Source organism: Hyperolius riggenbachi, chromosome 9 (genome assembly GCF_040937935.1).
Source record: "Hyperolius riggenbachi isolate aHypRig1 chromosome 9, aHypRig1.pri, whole genome shotgun sequence".
Taxonomy (NCBI): domain Eukaryota; kingdom Metazoa; phylum Chordata; class Amphibia; order Anura; family Hyperoliidae; genus Hyperolius; species Hyperolius riggenbachi.
In genome coordinates, this window is record NC_090654.1 from 15,144,407 (window position 1) to 15,161,337 (window position 16,931).

Sequence of the window (16,931 nt, forward strand, 5' to 3'; positions counted from 1 at the left end):
TGGGGGTGGGCCCTCTGTTTTTCCCACATTGGCTTATCTGTGTCATTGTCCTTGGTGCTTAAAGAGAAACTCCAACCTAGAATTGAACTTTATCCCAATCAGTAGCTGATACCCCCTTTTACATGAGAAATATAATGATTTTCACAAACAGACCATCAGGGGGCGCTGTATGACTGATTTTGTGCTGAAACCCCTCCCACAAGTAGCTCTGAGTACCGCGGTACTCTGGGCAAACTGCCACAATGTAACAATGTTCACAGACAGGAAATAGCTGTTTACAGCTGTCTGTAACAGCCAGATCAGCTAGAAACAGCTACATAACCTGCCCACAGTAACAATGTCACCATGTAATACATGTCAGAATGTGAATCTGGGAGAGGAAAGATTTTACAATGAGCAAACACTGACTAAATCATGTATATGTTACAGCCAGAACCCGAAGTTTGGCCACTTCTAGTTCTGGCCGGCCACTTCGGGTTCTGGCCGGCCAATGCGCGAAGTGGCCACTGCGCTGCGGCCAATGTTAGAAATGGATTGATTCCTCTGAGGTTAATGTATCTTCTGGCCGCAGCGCAGCGGCCAAACGTATCACAACTTACTGAATTTATTGCAATTCAGCCGGCGGCAATGTAACAATTCAAGCCGCCGGCTTTTTCTCTGCGGCTCTCTCTCTCCTCTTATGGGCAGCCGGCGGGGACATGCGTGTCCCCGAGAGTCGTTCGTGGCGCCAGGGCAGCAGAGCGGGGAGGCTGCAGACATTGCTTCTGCCACGGCTGCAAGAACGGCAGGATTCCCCTGCCGCGACGAACGACTCCGGGGGGACACGCCGGCTGCCCATAGAAGAGCGAGAGAGGCGAGGGGAGGAGAGAGAGGCGCAGAGAAAAAGCCGGCGGCTTGAATTGTTATATTGCCGCCGGCTGAATTGCAATAAATTCACTAAGTTGTGATACGTTTGGCCGCTGCGCTGCGGGCAGAAGATACATTAACCTCAGAGGAATCAATCCATTTCTAACATTGGCCGCAGCACAGCGGCCACTTCGCGCATTGGCCGGCCAGAACCCAAAGTGGCCGGCCAGAACTAGAAGTGGCCAAACTTCGGGTTCTGGCCGTAACATATACATAATTATTGTAAAAATGAAGCACTTTTTTTACTACATTATTTTCACTGGAGTTCCTCTTTAACCTCCCTGGCAGTATCCCCGAGTCAGGCTCGGGGAGGAAAAAAAAGAGGCCAGGAGCGGTAATCCCGAGCCTGTCTTGGGGTAGCTGCCAGGAGGACACAGTGCAGCGTATGTGGTGTTTTCACTCTTCTCCTCTTGGCATCCATTCTTCTTCCTGTCTTTGGAGGCTCTTGATCTCTCGGATGAGATCATGGTTTGCTGTCATGACGACAGACTGCGTTCTCAATATAGGGGTAGAGCCACCTGGAGGATGGAGGGAGAATTGCAGCTCTGTATCCCGGGGAGATGAGTAAGTACAGGGGCTGCCACAGATCTCATTTTCATGATCATTAAGGAATCTGCTAATGTTCACATGATTTAGAAAGACACAGGATTGATTTTTGGCTTCAGAGCATGGAGGCACAACATGGTTCAGATGGATTGGTGAAGCAATCGCCAGGATCTTGCCTGCAGTGCGTAGGCCACTGGTGGGCTGACATTCGCTTGGCCACACTGTTGTTGCCACCAAATAAAGTCAATCGCTCAATGGAAATTAGAGCAGTATATGGTCCTTTCTCTGTGGGAGACATATGTGTGAAAATTGGATTATTGAATTTGTACTTTAACTGTGAAAGCTGTCCCAGCTGCATTCTACTATCTCTTTCGAGTTGAGATGGTCAATGAGTCAAATAATTCTGACTTGATGTAGGATTATGCACATTTCGCATGCAAACCTATGCAGCTTAAAAAATGGACCGATTGATTAAAGCAAACTAAAACTATAAATCGACATCGTCCTGCATCAACTCAGAATTAAGTGTCCTATTGACCATCCCTCATTAGGAGCTCCCCAACCCCCCCACTCTGTTTATGTTCATCTATAGAAACCACACCGGGATTGAGATTGCCGAATAGTGATGGTCACTGAGATGTTATTTCATCTTGCATGCAAATTTGATGCAAATACAACTTGAAATTGGGCCAATCGAGCGATTCCTGTTGACGCCTGGAACCCACTACAAATCACAAATCTCTAGCACAATGTCTAACGTTTTTAATTAGCGTTTTGTTAGCGATTTCATGAATGGTTTCCGGCGATTTTAGGAGCGATTTTTTTTTTAAAAGTGTAAGCTTTTTGCCAGCAATTGTGATAGCGATTTGCGATTAGCTTTTTTAATTCTGATTGGTCCTTTAATTATTTAAATTTGTGTTACATTTGCAGTGATTTAAAATAGCACACAAATTGCTAAGCGATTCACGAGCGATTTACTACTTTACATTGAAGCACAAACGCTCCCAAAAACGCTGCATGTCCTGCGATTACGATTTTGCTCATCACAATCGCTACTGTGGTATTTGTTACATTTATTTACATTGGCAGAGCGATTAGGGAAAACGCCAGCGATTTAAAGGACTCCTTAAATGCTCAAAAAACCGCTCTAGTGGGTTCCAGGCCTGACTCTGATTAGCCCAGTTGCAAGTTCCATGTTGCATACAATCTGGGATTCTTTTATCTCATTAATCATCTCTACTGGCGTCATCAAGCAAGATGGCTGCAGGACGCGGCGGGAACCTGATTCTCTGCCACCAGAATGGCTTGCCAGCAAGGTTAAGCATGGTTTATTTAGAATGTAAAGCGTAATAATTGCATCCTGTAGCTTTGCATCATGGCCAGCAGAGAAAGTAGAGATTCCCAGGAAAAGGATTTTTTTTCCTTATTTTGAAGGTTTTCTAGTAGTCTCATTTTTTTTATACTTAGCAGGTCTGTAGTGAAGGACCTTGTTAGGATTAGGTGGGAGTGGCCCAAAGATTAATGGATTACTAAAGTTATATAAAAAAAAAAAAATCAATTTAAAGGGACTCCGAGCACCTCTCATGGGTATGCCTACAGACTCTGACCAGTACTGTATAGTTTTCGTTTAAGTTTAGTTTCAAAATCGTGGCTGCCATTTTGGCCATGTTATAACTTTCGGGTCACCCCTGTCTTCTCTGTTAGAGAAGTGCATCACTGAATGAAGCAGGAAGAGGAAGTGACACGCATGGCCATTGCAAGAGCCTCCCCCAGAGGCGTCATAGCACGACTTTGTTGAAAGTCGTCTGTCTTAAAGGCATACCCATGAGAGGCGCTCGGAGTCCTTTCATCTTACCTGGGGCTTCTTGCATCCCCCTAGAGTCATCTTATGTCTGCGGCGACCCCCTCATTGCAGCCAGTCAGACTACTGTGCTTGCATGGCCCTGAGCCACACGCACCCTGATTGCGCTCCCCTTGTAATTATTTCCGTGGGCTGTGCATGCGCAGAATGCTGCCAGCAGGGGGCGTGTGGCTGGCCAGCTTTGTGGGGTTCGCTGCTACTCGCTGGAGGGGTGTAGGACGGGGTAGACACAGGATGACTCCAGGGGGCTGCAAGAAGCCCAGGTACCTTACACTGATTGTTTTATTCCTGCTTTAGATTTGCTTTAATGCCAGCTGTGTGTCGCTTTCCTGAGGTTCTGTGCTGTAGGCCCGATCAGTGTTGCCGTTCCTCTGAAATTTACTTTTTCTTTTTTTAAAGGACACCTGAAGTGAGAAGAACATGGAGGCTGTCATTTATATTTCCTGTTAAACAATTCCAGTTGCCTGGCAGCCCTACTGATCTATTTGGCTGCAGTAGTGTCTCAATAAAACCAGAAACAAGCATGCAGCTAATCTTGTCAGATCTGACAATGTCAGAAACGCCTGATCTGCTGCATGCTTGTTCAGGGGCTGTGGCTAAACACATTAGCGGCAGAGGATCAACAGAACAGCCAGGCAGCTAGAATTAAAAGGAAATAAATATGGCAGCCTCCATATCACTCTTGCTTCAGTTGTCCTTTAAAGTTGTGAGTGACATGTTTTTAAACATAGGATACTTTTACACACGTATGATTGGTGACTCGTTACTAAAGATGGGCTGTCCTTGGAAGGCTGATAACTACGGCATGTCAGCGTAATGTCAGGTCCAGTTCCAAGGCCCATAAAACTATCAGAATTTACAGGAAATGTATTTGACTGGCCAAATTCCAAGCTCTATACAGTTTACACAAAAGTTGTATGTATTAACCGCTCACAGACCATTCTTACTCTCAACTAGAGCGATTGTGTTCGACTGACCAGATTTTTTTGTTATATAATTGGAATTAGTGGTAGCAGAGCTGAGTTAAAGGATTCCCGAAGTGACATGATGAGTTAGACCTGTGTATGTACAGTGCCTAGCACACTAATAACTATGCTGTGTTCCTTTTTTCTTTCTCTACCTGAAAGAGTTAAATATCAGGTATGTAAGTGGCTGACTCAGTCCTGACTCAGACAGGAAGTGACTACAGTGTGACCCTCACTGATAAGAAATTACCCTTTTTATCTCTTTCCTGCTCTCAGAAGCCATTTTCTTCTAGGAAAGTGTTTTATAGTGGGAATTTCTTATCAGTGAGGGTCACACTGTAGTCACTTCCTGTCTGAGTCAGGACTGAGTCAGCCACTTGCATACCTGATATTTAACTCTTTCAGGCAGAGAGAGAAAAAAAGGAACAGTCTATATTTGTGTGCTAGGCACTGTACATACACATGTTTATGTCATCATGTCACATGTCACTTCAGGTATCCTTTATTTATCCAAACTGGGTAGAAATGGCAGCGCATCCTAAAACCAGGCTGCATCTAAATGCCAACAGAGGTGTGCAGAGCCCCCCTAGAGCAGTGCACCCCAACCCTGTCCTCAAGGCCCACCAACAGTGGGCCTTAAGGGCAGGGTTGGGGAACTCTGTCCTAGAGGATAGGGTTGGGGAACTCTGGCCTAGAGGATAGGGTTGGGGAACTCTGGCCTAGAGGCAGATGCACACCTTGTATTAAACACAGATGCTACAATGTTGCACTAAGGTCCTAACCTCTGATAGAAACGGAATGAAATCCAATGGGAGCTGCTAGCCACAAGGTAAACTTACATTTTTAGACAGCAGGGAGAGGTGGCAGCGCTTCCCAAAGCAGGCTGCTTCTGAATGACTAACTGCATAGTGTGCAGGGGTTAATTATCCATACTGTCGGTTTATGAAGCATTCGTTCCCAAATCTGATTTAGTCCCGCAAAGCGTTTCAGATCGTCCCCGTCAGTTTTTGTAGAATGTATATTTAGCTGAACTTCTCTCTCATCTGTACTTGCCACACATGTCCTGTGATGTCTGGGGGGGGGGGGGGGGGGGGGGGATTAAGGACTGCCCCTTTCAGAACACTCTCCTGGGGTGACAAATGCTCTTAACATGGAAATGGCTGTGAGCTCTGCTGCCCAGGGGGCTGACGTCTTATCAGGGCTCTCCAAAATAACTGTATTAATACAAAACTAGAGACTTTCCCAGCCTGTCCTGCAACAAACATGGTGGCCACAAGAGGGAGGTAGAGAAGAAGGCATCTATTGTTGATTGGCCAGTCGGTGAGAGAACTCCTATGCCTGGTACAAACCATGCAATTTCCCATCAGATCGATGGGATGCATTTATAATTTCCTACAGGTCTGATTGGGTTTGTACAGAAGTGATTGGAAAATGATCAGGAATCTGATCAGACCTGTTGGAAATTATTGATATAGGGTTGACATTACGCAGCACTGTACATAGTATATTGTCTTCTCACTAACTCTCCCTCAGAGGGGCTCACAATCCAATCCCTACCATGGTCATGTATATGTATCGTGTAGTGTAAGTATCATAGTCTAGGGCCAGTTTAGGGAGAAGCCAATTAACTTATCTGTATGTTTTTGGGATGTGGGAGGAAACTGGAGTGCCTGGGGAAACCCACGCAGACACGGGGAGAACATACAAACTCAGTGCAGATAGTGCCCTGGCTGGGATTCAAACCGGCGACCGAGCGCTGCAAGGTGAGAGTGCTAACCACTACGCCACTGTTCTGTATCAATCTGACTGGAAATTGCATGGTGTGTACCGGGCATAATAGATCTGCCAGTAAAGAGTATAAAATGACTGGGCAGCAGGAATGTACAGAGGGTCATCCGGTATGTGAGTCACCCTCTGTCTAGCGCAGTAGTTATGCCAGGAGAGGGTGCCGTCACTTCCTGGTAATCTAGAGAATGGAGAGATGTTAATCTCCTAATGCTTCTTATGCTGGATCCACACGGTGGGTTCGCGCACTCGATTTCCCGCTCGATTCCCGTCAATTCGTTTATTTCCAACATGTCCCATTTGGATTTCGATGGATCGTTAGGTCGATTTGGCATACTTTGCATGCGAATCGACCTAACGATCCATCGAAATCCAAATCGGACATGTTGGAAATAAACAAATCGACGGGAATCGAGCGGGAAATCGAGTGCGTGAACGCACCGTGTGTATTCAGCATCATATATGGACTCTTATCCGTATAGAATGACGACCAGATCGCTGGTAAACGTTACTTTTCACCCTCCTCTGAAGATAAGTATATCCACACTTTAACAGTATTTAAACATGGCGGCTGTTGTGATTCTAGCAGACTGTGACGCTGCTGTGTTAGTATGATCTTACTATGCAAAAACCAGACCTGAGACAAAGGTAATTCCAAAGAAAGCACAATACTGCCATGTGTGTACGTCCTTTCCTGTCCCGCTAACAGTAGAAGTAGATTAGTTGTGAGTGTATATTCAGTAAGGGATGCTGTAGCCTGAGAGCATCTAATTGTCACATTATGTGACGCCCCCTTGTGGTTAGACTCTGACGGAAGCAGCCCTACTCTGATCTGCTGACAGCCCCGGAAGGAGGTGTGTCTTATAACGTCACTGGCCTGGAGTTTTTGCGTTGTGTATTGGGGGTGGGGACTAGAGATGGATAATAAGATGCAAATATTTCTGGCTTCATGCAGATTGTATGCAACATGGAATGGGGCGTATACCGAGCACCAGGGAGTGCGTTTGATTGGTCCAGTTACAAGAGAGTCAGAATTACTCGTATCCCATTGGCCATTTAACAGGAAGTAATTACTTCCAGGAATCTCCTCCTCCTTTCCCAATTTTCCTGAGTGTGGCTGCTTCCCTCAGATCCTCACCAATAGTTTATATATCAGAGGCATTTGAAAGGATCTGTCCTGAGGCACACGGAGCTGTTTACTGTACTGATAATGGTTTTATGAAGAATAGTTTTTGAATATAATATAAGCTTTACTAATGGGGGGGAGGGGGGATATTAAAGAAAAACTTAAGTGAAAATAAACTTATGAGATAATTAATTATATGTGTAGTACAGCTAAGAACATTAGTAGCAAAGAAAAGTCTCATTGTTTCCAGTACAGGAAGGGTTAAGAAACTTCAGTCGTTATCTATGCAAAAGAGCTTCTCTGAGCTATTGGGTTGAATACAGTCATGTTTTCTGAAGTACTTAAACAGTGATAGACAGGTTGAGATTAGTGATGATCTCTGGATGAAATCCAAATGGGTTTCATCCTCCTAATTAGTTCAGCTGAGCGGGTGGGCAAGGGAGGGTTAAACTTACCCAGCAGCCTTCTTAATTAATCCGTCCCACGCTGCGTCCTGTGACCACTACGCTTTCTCCTTCAATCCGGAAGGAGGAAGCGTGGTAGTCAAGTGACCGCAGCGTGTGACGGATTAATTAAGAAGGCTGCTGGGTAAATTTAACCCCCCGCTCAGCTGAACTAATTAGGAGGATGAAATCAGAATGAAACCCATTCGAGATAATCACTGGTTGAAATAATGTTTTACTGCAAGAAAGTTCAAAAGGTCATTAGCACTGCTCTGTTTTACAGTTTAAAAGACAATTGCAGTTTCTTTGCCACTACTGTTCTATTTATTATCTGTATTACACATACAATTCATTCTATCATAAAGTGTTTGTTTTTTGCTTTAGGTTTGCTTTAAAGTACAACTTAAGTTAGAAAAACATGGAGGCTGACATATTTACTACAATACCTGTTGCCTGGCAGCCCAGCTGATCCATTTAGCTCAGTAGTGTCTGCATAACACCAGAAACAAGCATGCAGCTAATAATGTCAGAAACATCTGATCTGCTGCATGCTTGTTCAGGGTCTGTGGCTAAAAGTATTACAGGCAGAGGATCAGCAGGACAGCCAGGTAACTGGTATTGCTTAAAAAGAAATAAATATGGCAGCCTCCATATATCTTTCTCTTTATTTGTCCCTTAAAGGGAACCTAAACTGAGGATATGGATTTTTCCTTTTAAAATAATACTGGTTGCCTGATTCTCCTGCTGATCCCGTGTCTCTAATACTTTTAGCCACAGCCCCTGAACAAGCATGCAGATCAGGTGCTCTGACTGAAGTCAGACTGGATTAGCTGCATGCTTGTTTCAGGTGTGATTCAGCCACTACTGCAGCCAAAGTGATCAGCAGGAAGCCAGGCAACTGGTATTGTTTAAAACATCCATATCCCTTTGAGTTTAGATTCCCTTTAAGGTGAACACAGATCTATCGTTTAGCTGACAAGTTTGTTTCTTTTTCTTCAAAGCATCTTCACCCCTCCAATAAACAACAATGCATTTATTTGTGTGATTATCCAAAGTTGAGATAGGTTGTCTGCATGTGATGAAACCTATGCTTTGTCCATTAGAGTCAGAAGTTGATTTGGTGATACTCCTTTTTAATTCATGGGGTTTTCTTCTATACCTTGATAAAAGTTACAACACTTGTGCTACATGGTCAATAAAGTCCTGATGGTGTAAAGTTCAAATTTACATCCTTTCAAACACCATTGCTAACACTGTTCCACCCCCATAATTCGCCCTGACGTGTCACGTTTATTACCTTCCCCCGGACTGATGTGTCTTCAGCTTGAAATGTTACGGTTACCAGGAAACGTATTTGGTTTATTTTACATGTCTGACTTCAGCAACAGGTAAACCGGTAACTAGGATTGCTTCTTGTTGTCTCATTTAGTATTTAATGGGTTGTATTTATTTCCAACACGATAACATTGTATCATATGTGCCATATTGTACTGTACATAAAGCATGACTTCTCTATAAGGTTTATAAGTTGAAGGAAACTATAAGGTTTATATTCAATAAAAACATTACGATTCCCCGACGGCTGGACTTTCTTTGAGCTGTGTGTTCCATGTCACACGGTTGGGGGTTCCGTATCTCACGGTCTGGGGTTTGCTCCTTGTAAGCAGAACGATTGGATGATTTTGTCGATGGTCTGTTGAATGCCGAAGACTTGGAGGAGATTTTTGAAGCTTGAGGATGCTTCTTCCAGGACTCCGTAACGGTCAACGACTGTGGAGAGGAGGACATGACAATGAGAGATGGATGAGTATACGAGGATAGCCGGTCTGATGCTCGGGAGTCCAGCTGGCATGCAACTTAAGGTTGGGCCGATTTTGACTTGCCTAATACTAATTAACGTGATTTGCATTAAATATGCTTGCAAACTGAAGGGTTGGACATACCATAGGCACTTAAGCACAAGACTATAGCCACCTGGTGGTGGAGAGGCAGATGTTACTCATCTCTTTTCAGTGTCTCGTCTCTATGGCTACAGCGGCGTGTCTCATCATGCGACCTGCCAAGGGGTCACATGAAGATTGGCACCCTGTAGCCATGGAGAGGACTCTGGACGGGCATCTGATAAGAGATCCCATTGGTGGCATGCAGAGTCAGTAATTACTTCTTATCCTCCGCTACCAGTATCATATGGGGAGGGTGGGGGCCACATCTGTTAGTAGGTTTGCACCCCCCCCCCATATATATCTATAGTGGGAGGGTTGTAAGTAATGTTAGCTATAAGTATGTAGCTAATCATAATTGAAATTTAGCGCTGTCTGCAACAGAGATGGGGGTACCTACGCCGGCCCCTACAGCTGATTCATTCCACATAACGCCACCACTTCCTCCTTCCAACCCAGGAGGAGGGAGCAGTGGAGTTGCCTGGACCGCTATAGGCGGCATAGATAAGTTACACCTACCGGCACTATCTAATTTAAATTAAAATTACGGGTAGCTGACTAAAATCACTAGCAGTACATTTTAGTAGCATGTCTGGCTATCTATACTTTGGGGGAGATACTGGGGATACATCTAGCTTTCTATACTTGGGGGTCACATCTGCTGTTGAACATGCTTAATTAACACTGGGTGCACATCTGGCATACTCGGGGGGGGGCACATCTGCAGTATACTAAAGGATCTACCTAATACTGAGGCAAATGGGACTATCTATTCTGGCTGGATGGGCTACCTAATATGGGGTCCCTCTGACTACCTATGCTAGGGAGCTGCCATTTGTTACCTAGTACTAGGGAGCTTTGTGTGTGGTTGTTTCTGGCTACCTATATACTCAGGAATAGGGCTACTCAAATCCAGATACCTGGATAGTTGCTATCTGGATATCTCCCAGTAAACCTGTGCGGGGTGGGTCAAGCTTACCTGTCTGACGTCTTCCTTGTCTGTCCTTGGCGTCTCCCACGATGCGATACACACGGCGGTCACGTGACTACAAACCCTTCCTCCTTCCGGGTTGAAGGAGGAGGTGTTTGTAGTCACGTGATGTGCGTGGAGCGCATCGTGGGAGGCCCCAGGGACAGACAAGGAAGACATCAGACAGGTAAGCTTGACCCCCCCCCCCCCCCCCCCCCCCAGGTTTACTGGGAGATATCCAGATAGCAACTATCCAGGTATTTCCCAGATCCGGATTTGAGTAGCCCTACTCAAGAAAACCTCTAGCTATTTAAAGAGACTCTGAAGCGAGAATAAAACTCGCTTTTTACCTTATATTCCCCCTGCAAAATCCACAACCAACTTGGTCGTACATTTTGCTGCTCCTGGAGGTAGGGCTAATGGCCGCAGGCCCTGCCTCTCAGTGCGTCTAACAGCGGTGGATCTTCGCCTCTCCCCGCCCCTCTCAGTGAAGGAAGACAGAGGGGCGGGGAGAGGCGGCGATCAGCGCTGATAGACGCGCTGAGAGGCAGGGCTGCGACCGTTAGCCCTGCCTCAAGCAGGAAGCAATCCCCGCACAGCACGGAGGGGATTTGGGGGGTAAAGACCCCTCGTTATGCCGCAGGATAGCGGCGTTTTAGCAGGGGCAAACATGCCCCTGCTGAATATAAGGGAGAAAGCAAGTTTTATTCTCGCTTCAGACTCTCTTTAATACTGTAGGGTCCCATCTGGCTACCTAATACTGGAGGCACCTGTGGTTAACTACCCCCAAGCAAGCAGCCAGCACATTCTCTGTGGCTTGGTGGGTGTTCCCATCAGGATTTGTGGGCGAAGTCTAGAGTCAGGATTTCTTTGCCTATAGGCTCCTGTGATGAAGTCTGGCGTGCACACTGGGATCCACCCACACTGCTAATCAGTTCTCTTACCTTGTTCTGGTATTTTGGTGAGCAGATCCAGGATGGGGACAACAGTTCCTTCATCACTGATGGTGTTTTTCCACACTAGAAGCATCTGACACCTGTACATGAAAAAGCACACATATACGTTGTGACACTGCTCACTGGGGACTGGGCAGGTCTGCTGGGATTTTATTGTGTATGATGTATATAATCTGTGGGGTTGAGTGGACATCTGACTCTTCTGTACTAACGTTTTGTGTACGATTGGTCAATGGGATCCTAATAATTCTGACTTGATGCAGGATTATGCTAAAGTGGGAATAAATTGGTCCAATTGTAAGCGGTTTATATTTGCATAATCAGGACAGACTTCTGATAACTTTATTAAAGTAATTATATATTTATACAATCAGAAGTGATTGTGTCCATTAACTATCAAATTACAGCAGAGTCCCAGTTATCCAGAACTCAACTAACCAGAACAAATCTTAAGCAGTACTCAGTGGTAGAGGCCCCCAGTACCTGGGGGGTGCTCACCTCGGGTAGGGGAAGCCTCAGAATCCTATTGAAGCTTTCCCCGTCCTCCTCTGTCCCACGGTGGCGGCGATAAAGCTCCCTAAACAGCGGGGATGTAAATATTTAGCTTCCCGGCTCCAGTGCAGGCGCAGTATCGGCTCTCCGCTCGGAGATAGGTGGAAATAGCCGATCGCTGTCGGGCCGCTCTACTGCTCAGGCGCAAGTCTCCTGCACCTGCGTAGTAGAGCGGCCCTGACAGAGATCGGCTATTTCCGCCTATCTCCATGCTGAGAGCCGCTGCAGCACCCCCGCTGGGGCCAGGAAAGGTAAATATAGCAAGCCTTGTCGGGCTTGTCAAGCTCGGATTCTGGGACACTTTGGGGGAGCCAGCGCTGGACTGCCTGCAGCTACAGGGGAGAGGGAAGCCTTATTGGGACCCTGAGGCTTTCCCCCTCCCGAGGTGAGTACTCCCCAGGGGAACTTTTTTTTGTTACAGGTTCTCTTTAGGCTTTTTGTAGGCTCTGCTGTGCTGACTGGATTCCATGGCTCTCACAAGCCCAATTATTGAATTATAATTAATTCAATTACTGTATTTTAACATTTGATACAGAGTTCACGGTATGTATACATATTGCATTGGATTGCACTGTATTAATAAGGCCTATTTTTACCATTCAGTCTCAAGCAACCAGAAAGCACACTTATGCGGCAGCAGCCAATTCCTGTGGGTGCCGGATAACGAGGACTTTGCTGCACTGTTCACCAAATTTGTGAAAAAAAAATGGATCGATTTAATTAATCTGATTGAATTGGCTAGCAGTAATTAGTCTGTAAATGGGCTTGACCGATTGTTTTCGATTGATAACCGTGGCGAAAACAATTAGCCACAAAATTGTACTGTTAGGCTGCATTTCCACTTGTGCGGTGCGAATCACCGCGGTAAAAATTCGCATGGATGATGATGTATGCGAATTTAACCATGGCAGTGCTGGTGTGCTTTTCCATTGTTTCTATGCGAATTCGTTCGCATGAAAATTCGCATACCCAAACCTCACGCAAATTTCCCATTACATACATTGTATGCGATTCGCATAGCGGCATGCGAATTCTGATGGCTCTGCCATGCGAATTTTTTCTGCACAGAAAAACGCAAAGGAATCCTGACAAGTGGAAACAGTCCCATTCACTTGTATTGCTATGCGAATGCATGCGAAAAACGCATGCAAATTCGCGATAGTGGAAATGAGCCCTCAATGGGCACCTTTACTTGGCTCAGACAGTCTGAGTTATTGTGTACGTCCAGACTCTATCAGGGCCCATTTCCACTTGTGCTGTGCGAATCGCCCCATGCTTGTTCCAGGTGTGTGACTCAGACACTGCTGCCTGGCAGTCCTGCTGGCCATAAAAGGAAATAAATACACCAGCCTCCACCTCCCTCTCACTTCTGGTTCCCTTTAAAGTCATTAGGAATAGTGATGAAAAAAACAAACAAGCCGGATACTTACCTAAGGAGTGGGAGGCTCTGGGTCCTATTGAACCTTCTCATTCTCCTCTCCCCGCTCCAGCGGTGGCTCCCCGGCAGCAGTATTTCACTAATTCTGGCACATGCTGCTGTCTCCGCTGAAGGGAGGCTTCGGAAGTCTTTAGGAGCCCGAGTCCTCCCGCAGACGGGCCGCTCCATACTACGCATGCACGAGCGCCCCCCTCTCTCGCACTCACCTATATGCAGTATGCAGCTGCCCATCTGTGGGAGGACTCTGCTCCAGAAGACTTCTGAAGTCCCTCGCGGCGGAGGATTCAAGCGGGGAAGCCAGCGCTGCACTAAGGGCATCGGGAGAGGAGAAGGACAGCTCATTAGGACCCAGAGTCCTCCCTCTCCTTAGGTGAGTGAGTATCGGGCTTTTCTTTTATCATCACGACTCCCAATGACTTACAGCCTGATACAAACTTTCAATTATGATTGCCCAATCACTGACCGATTTTTACCACTTCCATGTAGTATGAGGGTGCACCCACACCATACGCTCATAGCAAGCAATATCTACTGACCCACATACTACATGGAGGTAGTAAAATTGGTCAGTGATTGGCCAATCATAATTGAAAGTTTGTACCAGGCTTTAAAGAGGAACTCCAACCTAGAATTGAACTTTATCCCAATCAGTAGCTGATACCCCCTTTTACATGAGAAATAGAATGATTTTCACAAACAGACCATCAGGGGGCGCTGTATGACTGATTTTGTGCTGAAACCCCTCCCACAAGAAGCTCTGAGTACCGCGGTACACTGGGCAAACTGCCACAATGTAACAATGTTCACAGACAGGGAATAGCTGCTTACAGCTGTCTGCAAGGCCAGAACAGCTAGAAACAGCTACATAATCTGCCCACAGTAACAATGTCACCATCTAATACATGTCAGAATGTGAAAATGGGAGAGGAAAGATTTTACAATGAGCAAACACTGACTAAATCATTTATACTTAATTATGGTAAAAATGAAGCACTTTTTTTTATTACATTATTTTCACTGGAGTTCCTTTAAGTCATTGGGAGTCGTGATGATAAAAGACAAGCCAGGCTTACGTTTGTTTTAGCAAAGCAATTATTTTAGGTCTGAAAATGGAGTTTGAAAGAATTTCTGCACAAACGTTTGCACTTGAAGTAAAACATCACTGAACTCTGGCTGCTAATAAAGCAAGAGCCTGCGGAGGATCGATTTATTCATTTGTGTGTTTATTTTAAGCTGCAAAGCTTTTACACAACTTGATCTGAACTGTACATCCATATAGCAGCAGAATGATGTACTTACTGTGGGAAGTCTGTGTTCATCAGTATCATGTGATCTCCGGACGGCCCCAGAGGAAGCCTGACAGCAGCCGGGTATTTCTCCTGCACAGAGAGGAGCAGGAACATTACACATAAGAATATGCAGTATGTGAATATTAAGTACACATCAGGTGTTTTTTTCTTTTCTGGTTTGGGTATAGTTTGGTAGTCATTTATTGCAGTTCAAGTCCCTGTTGACTTAAACTTCCTGTCTCAGCAGCGCAACAGGAAGTCAGAGGAAATCTACAGTGGAAGCCCTGCCTCTGCAGAACACATGCTCCACCCAGCTTAGCACTGGACCAATCAAATGCAGTAGCTATTTTTAACCAGTCCAACCTGAGTATATTTGCATCAAATTAACATAATATTTGCACCTACTTAACGATATTAGCATCTCCCTGACCATCTATAATCTGCATTTAAAGGACTACTTGAAGTAAGAGGGACACAGAGGCTGCCATATTTAGTTGCTTTTAAACAATACCAGTTGCCTGGCAGCCCTGCTGATCTATTTGTCTGCAGTAGTGTCTCAATCACAACACAACATCTGACCAGGCTTCCCCTGTGATGGATTTATAGATACAGAAGTCCGTCAGCAGGAGTGCAGGGATTGACGTGTGCAGTATACAGTGTCATATGGATCTTTAAAGGGCCATGCTAGAAATTGAAATAAATCACACTGTCAATATACTGTATGGTTGCTATAACTACTGTGGGGGGTGTTTGAAAATATAATGTTTCGTGGGAGTGGTCCTTTAAGCCAGAGAAAAAAAAAAGTTTTACTCACGTGGGGCTTCTACCAGCCCCCTGCAGCAGTCCTGTGCCCTCGCAGCCACTCACTCATCCTCTGGTCCCCCGCTGCCAGCTAGTTCTGCTTCTACCAGCCCCCTGCAGCAGTCCTGTGCCCTCGCAGCCACTCACTCATCCTCTGGTCCCCCGCTGCCAGCTAGTTCTGCTTCTACCAGCCCCCTGCAGCAGTCCTGTGCCCTCGCAGCCACTCACTAATCCTCTGGTCCCCCGCTGCCAGCTAGTTCTGCTTCTACCAGCCCCCTGCAGCAGTCCTGTGCCCTCGCAGCCACTCACTCATCCTCTGGTCCCACGCTGCCAGCTAGTTCTGCTTCTACCAGCCCCCTGCAGCAGTCCTGTGCCCTCGCAGCCACTCACTCATCCTCTGGTCCCCCACCGCCAGCTAGTTCTGCTTCTACCAGCCCCCTGCAGCAGGCCTGTGCCCTCGCAGCCACTCACTCATCCTCTGGTCCCCCACCGCCAGCTAGTTCTGCTTCTACCAGCCCCCTGCAGCAGTCCTGTGCCCTCGCAGCCACTCACTAATCCTCTGGTCCCCCGCTGCCAGCTAGTTCTGCTTCTACCAGCCCCCTACAGCAGTCCTGTGCCCTCGCAGCCACTCACTAATCCTCTGGTCCCCCGCTGCCAGCTAGTTCTGCTTCTACCAGCCCCCTACAGCAGTCCTGTGCCCTCGCAGCCACTCACTTATCCTCTGGTCCCCCGCCACCAGCTAGTTCTGCTTCTACCAGCCCCCTGCAGCAGTCCTGTGCCCTCGCAGCCACTCACTAATCCTCTGGTCCCCCGCTGCCAGCTAGTTCTGCTTCTACCAGCCCCCTGCAGCAGTCCTGTGCCCTCGCAGCCACTCACTCATCCTCTGGTCCCCCACTGCCAGCTAGTCCTGCTTCTACCAGCCCCCTGCAGCAGTCCTGTGCCCTCGCAGCCACTCACTAATCCTCTGGTCCCCCGCTGCCAGCTAGTTCTGCTTCTACCAGCCCCCTACAGCAGTCCTGTGCCCTCGCAGCCACTCACTAATCCTCTGGTCCCCCGCTGCCAGCTAGTTCTGCTTCTACCAGCCCCCTGCAGCAGTCCTGTGCCCTCGCAGCCACTCACTAATCCTCTAGTCCCCCGCCGCCAGCTAGTTCTGCTTCTACCAGCCCCCTGCAGCAGTCCTGTGCCCTCGCAGCCACTCACTCATCCTCTGGTCCCCCACTGCCAGCTAGTTCTGCTTCTACCAGCCCCCTGCAGCAGTCCTGTGCCCTCGCAGCCACTCACTCATCCTCTGGTCCCCCACTGCCAGCTAGTTCTGCTTCTACCAGCCCCCTGCAGCAGTCCTGTGCCCTCGCA

At 46.8% G+C, this 16,931-nt stretch overlaps 1 protein-coding gene across 4 annotated transcripts in view; it reads right to left on the reverse strand.

The window, feature by feature from the left end:
* Window positions 1-9,042: 9,042 nt before the first annotated feature.
* CENPP (centromere protein P) overlaps window positions 9,043-16,931 on the reverse strand; it is a 413,763-nt gene continuing 405,874 nt past the window's right edge. For 3 of the 4 annotated variants that reach the window (XM_068252004.1, XM_068252005.1, XM_068252006.1), the window contains exons 7-9: window positions 14,788-14,867; window positions 11,487-11,578; window positions 9,043-9,402 (exon numbers count right to left, since the gene is read on the reverse strand). In XM_068252004.1, the coding sequence (XP_068108105.1) occupies window positions 9,269-9,402; window positions 11,487-11,578; window positions 14,788-14,867 (306 nt within the window). In that variant the 3' untranslated portion in view covers window positions 9,043-9,268. The remainder of the gene's footprint in view (window positions 9,403-11,486; window positions 11,579-14,787; window positions 14,868-16,931) is intronic. The other variant, XR_011023817.1, reaches the window with a different exon arrangement.